Source organism: Passer montanus, unplaced genomic scaffold (genome assembly GCF_014805655.1).
Source record: "Passer montanus isolate IOZ18808 unplaced genomic scaffold, ASM1480565v1 scaffold45, whole genome shotgun sequence".
Taxonomy (NCBI): domain Eukaryota; kingdom Metazoa; phylum Chordata; class Aves; order Passeriformes; family Passeridae; genus Passer; species Passer montanus.
In genome coordinates this window covers 2,346,456-2,355,840 of record NW_024369373.1, presented here as the reverse complement: position 1 = coordinate 2,355,840, position 9,385 = coordinate 2,346,456, and the positions used below count along the sequence as shown (strand labels likewise).

General features: G+C 45.5%; 1 protein-coding gene across 1 annotated transcript in view; it reads left to right on the top strand.

The window, feature by feature from the left end:
• The first annotated feature begins 1,607 nt into the window (after positions 1 to 1,607).
• Positions 1,608 to 9,385, top strand: part of LOC120508047 (c-Maf inducing protein) — a 129,805-nt gene continuing 122,027 nt past the window's right edge. The window contains exon 1 of the mRNA XM_039721323.1: positions 1,608 to 2,625. Within this exon, the coding sequence (XP_039577257.1) occupies positions 2,329 to 2,625 (297 nt within the window). The 5' untranslated portion in view covers positions 1,608 to 2,328. The remainder of the gene's footprint in view (positions 2,626 to 9,385) is intronic.

The following is a 9,385-nucleotide window of genomic DNA, read 5'->3' as shown; positions in this document are numbered from 1 at the left end:
TTCCTTTCTGAACGTGTTTAGACAGCAATTCTCCTGTCAAATGCAAGCCCATTTCAACAGAACAGCGCTGCAAACACACGTGATGGACACGCTCGCTGTAATTGTGGTCCAGCCGGTCATGCATTGTCTTTGACAGCAGCCACTACAAAAGGTTTTATGGCAAAGGCTCCCAAGCCCTTCCAGCAGCAGCTTGCCTCTCCAACAGATAATCTGTGTGTGACTCGTGATGCAAATAGATCAGATGAAAGAGCTTTCTCTGCGCGGGCTGGTGACACTGCCCACAACTGCTGGCACCTCTCTTGGCATGGTGACCTATCAGAGAACTATTGCACAGGGAGATGCCACTAGAAACCAAGTCATGGCACACGCTCTGGAAAAATCGGCTCACCACAGAGCAGACCCTCTCTCAACCTCCCTCTGGCAGAAGTGAGCTTACACTTTTAAGTATTTCAAGAATAAAGGTTTATACTTTCTCTGAAAAAGTTGCAAGCATGATCTAAAACAGCCCTGTAAATTCCTTCTAAATTCTGGACCTTGGTAATACTCATTGTGAAGTCAGTGGCATGTGCATGTATTTCATAAAACGTATTTTCTTTAATTGGTCCTAACCTGATTATGCAAATGAAGATATTGGAAACAAGATCCGAGTTCTCCCACTGAGAAAAAAAGCAAGTATTGATGGTATCATTTCTCTGGGCACGGCATCCATATTGCACACAGCATCCCTCAGCTGCTAAGAGGTTTAAAGGGCTTAGAAGGGAGTTGGTTTTTTCAATGCTTTCTTTTCTTTTTTTTTTTTTTGACAAACGATTGTGCTCTTCACCGATGATCAGAGGACATTCCACACCCTGCCCAGCACAGTGCGAGAAGCTGCTGCTCTCCCCGGGCTTCCAAGGGCTGGTGCACTGGGGAGCGCAGCCGTTCCCAGTTTCCCCTCAGAGGAAAGGGAATATCACCGCTGAAGTGCCAGCAGCCTGGCACGGGCTCCTTGGCCATTCTCTGCAGGGGTTGTACAAGAGCTTAACTGGAGTGAGGATGCTCAGAACTCACCCTGCGGTGATTTGTCGCCCTCAGGGAGAGGTGGTCACAGCCCCCGCGCCCTGCCCGGGCTCCTGAGGGGGCTGCGGGAAGGGGACACCGGCCGCACGGAGTCTGCCCCTTCCCGCAGCGGCCAGCCGGGGCTTGCCCTCAGGGTGCAGGGGCCTGGCGCTGCCCGCACACCTCCAGCTCGTGCCCCGATGAGCCGCGCTAGGCGAGGCTCAGGTTGCACGTTAGGAGGGATTTTTTAACAAAAAGGGTGACTAGACATCGGCACGGGCTGCCCAGGGAGGCGCTGGCATCACCGTCCCTGGAGGTGTTTAAGGAAAAGACAGGACACGGCACTCGGTGCCGCGGTCCGGCTGACGAGGCGGCGTTCGGTCACAGGTCGCACCCGGTGATCTCAGAGGTCTTTTCCAGCCCGAACGATCCCGCGGCTCCGTGAGGGGCGCGGCGCTTCCCGCGCACCTCCCGCGGCCGCCGCTGCCCGGAGCGGCTCCCCGGCCATTGACGTCAGGCAGGGCGGCACGTGACGGCGGCGGGGCCAATCGCGGCGCGCGGAGCCGCTCCGGCAGAGGGGCTGTGTCGGCAGCGCCCGCCGCTCCCGCCGCCTCCTCCTCCTCCTGCTGCTGCTGCCGCGGCGGCGGCGGCGCGCGTGGGGACCCGCACACACAGACACGCACACACAGAGGCAGGCACGCTCGCACACGCACTCACACCCGCTCCCACGGGCGCGCACCCGCACCCACATACAGACAGACATACATGCACGCGCGCCGCCGCACGCTCCCGCGCACACGCCCCGGGGGGAAGGAAGGAGCCGCTGCCGGACGCCCCGCAGCCCCCGCCGCCGCCGCCGCCAGGAGCCCCCCGCGCCGCCACCGCCGCCACCACCGCCGGCTTTTGTCCGCCGCCCCCGCGGGAGCCGACCCTCCGCTCGGCCGGCGCCCGCCCGGCAGCATGGACGCGGCGCTGTGACCCGCCGGGGGCGGATTGGGAAGTTTGAATAAGGATTTTATCGCTTCCCTTTCCCCCTGCTCCCCTCGGTGCGGCTCAGCCCCTACCCCCATCTTCCCCGACAGCTTTTGTTGTTTTGTTTTTATTTTTTTCTTCAGCGTGCAATTTTTATTATTATTTTTTTTTAATCTGCCGCGTGGGGTTGGATTTTTTTTTTTTTGTTACAGTTTTTATTTTGAATTTTATCTTTGGTTGTACCCGTCTCTACCCGCCGTAGAGACCGGTCCCCGCGGGCGGCCGAGCGCCACCCCCGACCCGGCCCGCGGGGCTGCCATGGATCGCACCGGCGGCTCCGGCGGGGGCAGCGACCGCAGGCAGCCCGAGGAGAGCAAGCCGCTGCTGGGCGAGATGTCCGCTCCCGAGGGGAATAAAATGGGTGCCGCGCCGTGCCGGAGAGCCCTGCTCCACTGCAACGGCATGAGGTACAAGCTGCTGCAGGAGGGGGACATCCAGGTGTGTGTCATCCGGCACCCCCGGACGTTTCTCAGCAAGATCCTCACCTCCAAGTTCCTGCGGCGGTGGGAGCCGCACCACTTGACCCTGGCGGACAACAGCGTCGCCTCGGCCACGGTAAGAGCCCGCCCGGGTCCGGCGGGGCCGGGAGATGCCCGCTGGCCCTGGCTGGAGCCCCGGGGCCGCCGGTGGGCGAGGGTGGGATCGGCTCCACTGCGTTCCGGAATGCCGGCGAAAATCCTGAAAGGATTTTTTTTTTCTCCTCTTGTTCGTAATCCTATGGATTTTTTTTTTTGCAGTTTCGGCGTTGTTTTTTTTTTTTTTTTATTGTTATTATTTTCCGAGCAAGGCTACTATTACTGTTATTATTGTTGTTGAATATTTTTCCTTTATTAAAAAAAAAAATCCCTCTCAACATGACCCGACATACAGTCACCATTCCGAGCCCTTTGTATCCGAAACCAAAGTCGGCAGATACCTGCTGGCACCTTGGCCAAGTTGGAGGTGAGGGAGGTGGAGGATGCTTTTAATTCGAGAGCGAAGGCTCGGGGTGTGCGCGGACTTTGCCGTGGTTCAGGCCTGCTCTGGGGGCTCTGGTTTGGCGGTCACATAACCTGCCCGGATACAGGCAATGCGATTGGAAAATATGGAGATTCCTTCAGGGTTTTTCTTCCTGCTGGAAAATGATGCAAGAGAAAAAAAAAAAAGAGAGGTGGTGATATCAGCGTTACAGAAGATGTACTATGGACAGATGCAGTCTTGAAAAATGTGATTTATATTTTCATATCCAAGTTAAAATGTAATGGCCAATATTATTTGAATATATGTGGAGTATATAGAGCGGTTTTATTTTATCTAATTTTATCACACAGATTTTATCTATTAAGCTATTAAAAATATATTTTACACTGATCTTTAATCAGTCGGTACTTGGATCCTGTCTTTTTTTGATTTATATGTTAATGTCTCATTTTTTCTCAATGGCTTCATTCTGGCCTTCCTATAGGGCACTGATACGAGAGAGTGGATTGGCTTTTGTGTAGATTTCTGTTAATGGTGTATTTCAATGGATTTCATCCAGGCTGTGCTGTGCTCGGAGGTTGGGTTTTTTCACACCTTGGTACACAGACCTAGTGTGTGTAAATGTCTGTTCTGCATCGTGCTCTGCTCTGAAGTATTCAGAGCAGGTTTTCAGTGGGAGCTCCTTTAACCTTCAGGTAGGCCAGCTGCCTGTTCTCACAGAGCTCTTTTTTGTGCCACAGTGACATCTCTGCTTGCTCTTTCCACTGGGCTCTCAAGGATGTTTCAAAGGGAATATTTTCTTTCTTTGATAGAGCTGCTGCTTAAAGGGAGAAGGAAGATTTGGTCGAGCGCTGTTGGAGAAAGCTCCTGAAAGACACAAGCACGAGGAGTTTTTGCAGTTCTTCATTTTGTTAAGATACCATCATTGTGGAGGGGGAGTTGAATATTAGTGGAGATGAGGCATTTTCCTGGCAGTATCCATAGCTGATTATTTCCAAGCCGAGGAGGAGGAGGATATGGGTAGAGAGAGGCATGATCACACTTCAGATGTTGTTCTCTGCAGTGTGGCAATACCAGGCATGAAGTTGTATTTTTACAGGACACGTCAAACTCTGCTTGCTGGCATAGCTGTCACCCGAGAAACCATCTCTGAGAAGATTTCTGAAGTCCTATGGGGCTGTGCTTTAATTAATGTTAAGGTGTTCTCATTCCTAATTATTTTATGTGTATAAATAGCAAGAAGATACTGAAGCATTGTGCGTAGCATTGCAGGCTCCATTTTGTTGAGCACTGCTCTTCGTGCTTGGTCTTGTGCTTTACCATTTTTTCCCAGTGCTAGCTCACCCTACAAATATGGTTGATCACAGAAATACCTGTGCTTTATTGTTTCAAGTAGTGTCTTTGGTTTCCAGGGGGTAATTAGGGCGCAAGGATGAGATCTGCATTCACTTGTTGCCTGACTCTGTGGGGAGGTTTAGCAGGTATCTTTCAGATGTTGGTTCTCTGATACCTACATTTTAGTCTTTTTCATTTTGACCTGGAAATACATGATTTAAGCAAAATCCCTGGTAGTTTAACCCCCACCCCCTACAGAAATGGGGTACAGGCGCAGTGCCAGAACCTCCTCAAACTGGAGGTAGATATTTGAATGCAACTGATTTGGTTTTCAAGAGCTACAGAAAAATACCCATTCTGCCCATTGCAAGTGGCCGGTGGGAGCACTCAACAGCTTTGATAACAAGGTCATTTTTACACATGGGGCTTTCGACAGGCAGGATGCTTTATGAGCAGCCAGTAATTAACCTTCACATCATCCCTTTGCAAATCCTCTGGCATGACGAGTTTTACTGCATTTTATATAACATGAATAAAATTGAACAGGAAAATAACATCACTTTGCTTTGCATTTGAAAGCACAAGTTGTAATGACAGCTAAATCCAGATCTGGCAAATTATGTCCCTGAGTACAGAGGATAAGTTATTTGTTGATTCTAGGCACTTTATATCCTTTTTATTGTCACTTGAGACATACATTAGAATTAAATTCTTCTCCCCACAAGCTCTTACTTGTCAGTCTCTGGGCTGCAATATAGAAGTTAGCATTAGTTTGTGTATGGATTATTCATCTGTAGTTTATTCCATGAATAGACATGGTATGTGCCCACATACATATAAGTCTGAATAATGAGACTCAACCTACTTTTTTTTGAGATATAACTGCTTTTGTTTATTTAGGCAGCTCCAATTTTTGTGCTGACAAGATAGTTTTTGGTAGCAGAAGTGGTGTGCAAGAATGCAATGGAGCAACTGTTAGGCCATCTTACTTTAGCAAAAGTGGGTGGAAAAAAATAATGTCCTCTATGATGACAAGTGACTGTTTCAATTAAAATAAGTCCATGTTAATCAAATAATTATAATAAAATAAGTGTATTCTGAACTGGCATATGCACCCAGTTAACAAATGCAGAAAGGTATTTATTTGCGGACAGTCCCATAACTGTAGGTGTTAGGACTTCATCTGATTTGTGTGTGTTTCCACTGTTTGTGTCATGTTCTTATTTCTCAAAGAATTGCTTAAATATAGCACGGTGTCACCGTAACAGTTTCACTCGCATCATGTCCCGGGTTTCATTCTGGTTAAGGGGTTTTTGGAGAAAGTGAATACAGGTCTGTAGCTTTTTTTCTGTTTTGTTTTGTTACTGTAAATGCTAAAGTCCCAGTAGGAAATTTTGACACTTAAAAACTTTGTTTGTCAGACAGCAGCTTGCCTGGGGATGAATTTGACTTTCTCCCCCATGGGAGGAATAATGTTTATTTTATAAACACCTACCAAACTCAAATGTAGCACCCTTACTATTTTTTTTTTCCACCAGTGAGATCTGTCCTTGCACAGCTTGAGGGGCAGTGATAGTAAAAACAAATACAGAAACAAAGTGAAATGTAATATTTCTTACATGTTTTTCTTTTTCTTTTTTTTTTTGGGAGGGGCAGGGTGGGGTTAGGAGTAACCCTTTCTTCATGTGAAATGTAACATTTGATTTTCAGTAGTTTAAACATGGGTGTCATAACTGTTCTGTGTCTTTCATATCCTTCTGCATTGTCTCTTTCATGTCTCTTTCATTTCTCTTTCATTCTTTCTCTTGCACCAGTGGGGAGTAGATGTTGAGGACAGTGAGTTTTAAAGTCCTGGCTTGCAGGGAAGACTTGTGATACATATGTATGTGCAGCAGACAAGGAAGGAATAAATAAGTGATTCATTGTCTCTGCCTAGGGATGACCTCTCTATTCCCATCTGGGAAGATAAGGCTTTATTGAAACCATGGAGTTACTCATTAATATCCCTCAAGGAGGTGGAAACTTTGGCTTTTCGTGCCCATTTCGCATTTCTCGGTTTTGCCTTGGCAGGTGGGTTGGGTGTAATGTAAATGTTTTGTTCAGAGCTGGTGGCAATCCTGAAAAGACTTGAGTTTCTTTTAAACATTTTGCTGTACAGACGTGATGTGTGAGGACAATAGTTTATCGACAGGCTGGCTAATTGTAAATGCATTTGAAGCAAGAATGTAAGTGGATTAGGGAACTGCATTTGTGTTTTCTTCTAGAGACAAGAATGTACCCAGTTAATATTAAATGAGGCAGGGCAGGATGATCTGTTTCAAACAGGAGAAGTGGAGTAGAAAATTGTCTTCTAATTGTTTTTTAAAATTCAACAATTCTGCTACTGCATGTGTTTCAGCATGCTATTACATTTCTTTCCTTCCTTATTTTGGTAAAGATAGAGCAAAAATTCCTATCAAGCTGGACTCATTGTTTACTTTAGCACAGATTCCCATTAGTTAGAAAAACACACTTTTAAAAATTAAATTTCCCTTTAAAAACAATTAGCTCAAGTGGGAAGTATTATGCAGAGCTCAAAAGTTTCAAAACAATCTCACAAGAAGAATTTTTTAAAGCTTTCCTGAAAAAGAAATATTGTAGTATTATCCAGATTGCAAGTAGAATTAATATGAATGTATTGTAATAATAATAGTAAACCGTTCAATAAACCAAGTGCATCTTTAAGTCCTGCACTGTTGATGAGGCTCTGCAAATGTGACTTCAAACTAGATTGGTGTGTCTGTCATCTTTACATGTATAAATAAAATGTACAAATAACAAAGCAATTTTAGATTTTTTTTTTGTTATACTAATGGAAGGATAAATTACTATTTATATTTAACATTTTTCATGGTTTTCCTGTTGCAGATGATGGCTTTCATTTGATGAGAAGTGGTACCTGTAGTGTACATATTTGCTTGTTCTGGGTTGCTGCTGTCTCCCAGGTATTTGGTTCAGGTGCATCAGTAAGAGCCCTGAGTGTCATCATTTGCATAAAAGCCGTTACGATTTAGAATTCTCTGCAAATTGAGACCAAATTGCTCCATGTTATCTGTACTGATGAAATTGAGATTCTCTTTCACAAGTGAAAGCAGGCATGTGCCTGCATTAACAACCCCCAAATTTTTCTGAAGACCTGGTGAGTTAATGGAATATTGCTTTGCTGTGACAAACTTATTTTATTGCTATATTAGTTAGTAGTTCAACATAAGAAAACCTAAAATGATATTTCTTTAAAGTTGTTTAATGCCTATCAAACATACCTTTGCATATATAGTTCCTGCAGTGGTTAAAGAGCATATTTATAAGCCAGTAGTGTTAAGGTATGTGTTTATATGTCACAGAGCATATATAAAATATGAAAACAGAAGCTATATTCATTGACAGAGTGAGAGCTCTCAAGGCTATTAGTGTTAGCACCCAGCCAGTAAATTTTACATGTTCAGGAACATAAATAAAAGGGATACTCAGAAATACTTGTGCCTCATTTTTCGTTTTGGCTGGGGAGTAAGGATGTGGTGCTAGTAACTATGTGGTGGTAATAGTCCCCGTGGGAGAGACTGTAAATTGCCTCTGGTCCTCACTGGGACCTGATCCTGCATCAAAGCAGGGCCTGGAAGAGCTCAGCATCCCTCACAGGGCTGCACCCTTGTGGAGCTCTGAATAATACCTTATATTTTTTTTGTAGTGGAACGTTATAACTGTGATTATAGTAGTAATGGGAAGAATCTGATAAACCCTGCAAGGTGGGCTGAAGTCCTTCTAGGAAAGGATGTGCTGCCCAGAGGAGCTGTGGCTGCCCCATCCCAAGGCCAGGTTGGACAGGGCTTGGGGCAACCTGGACTAGTGGAAGGTGTCCCTGCCCATGGCAGGGCATGGAATCCTTAAAGGATTCTTAAACGTCACTTCCAAGCCAAACCACTTCATGTTTCTGTGAAACTCGACAAGAATGTTTGGTTTTTCAGAGGTGAGAGGCTACGTTGAGAGTCCCATCTGCATCAATGGGTTTGCTTTGTTAAGCAGCTGTGGGAGAACAGAGGCTGAAGCCTTGATCTCAGCAAAATCATACACAGAACTGTGTGCACTGAGGGGCCTTTTTGGAGGAAAAAGCTGGTAGGTTTAGTACATAGAAAAAAGTGATTTTTTGGAACTGTTCAATTTATTGCATATAATTTGTTGGTACTTTTGAAATTCCTAGGTAACAGATGAGTTTAACATGATACAATTTCCTTCTATGTTAATAAGTATGGCTAACCTAATAGGGTTTTAGTCATCTCCTCATATAGGATTTATGAGTAAAGAGACCTACCTCAAATAGTTCAAGCCTTTTGCAGTCTTTAGAAGTAATTAGATTGTGGGTTGCATGGGTAGATTGTGGCTTGTTTATTGGTGTTTTGAGCAGTGCTAGTTGCATCAGTTTTGTTCTGTGCATTCACAGATAACATAGTGCTCGATTCCACAAACAGCCAGGTGTTGGAGGATGATTGATACTTCAGCATGTGTAATCCATTCAGAGAGCCTGTGCACGTATGTGCACTCAATAAAATAACTTTTTTTGCACCGTCTGCCGATGCAGTGTCATTGGCAGCAGTGCTGGCTGAGTCAGGCCTGGCCTGTGCCGTTCATTTCTGCATCTGTGCCATACCCTGTCAATCCATCTTTTGTAAGTGCTTAACAGTTTGCAGGGTCAGGTTGAGAAAAATCTCCGTGAGCTGGCTGGGGAGCACTCTCTCTGTTTGAACCTTTTGCAGATTTGTTGTCTGTCTTTTCACTGGATCAGGGAGGTGATGTGTTTCAGTGCTTAGTCCGCCAGACTGTTGAGGAAGAAGAGAGCGGGAAACATGGCAGGCTGGAATTTGTGCCAAAAAAAATGTATTATTAAATCATTACGTAAAATTTTCCTGTTTTGCACAATATTTAAGAATGCAGGGACAACACCAGGAAAGGGAAAAGACAATTGAAAAGCATACATTATAACTGA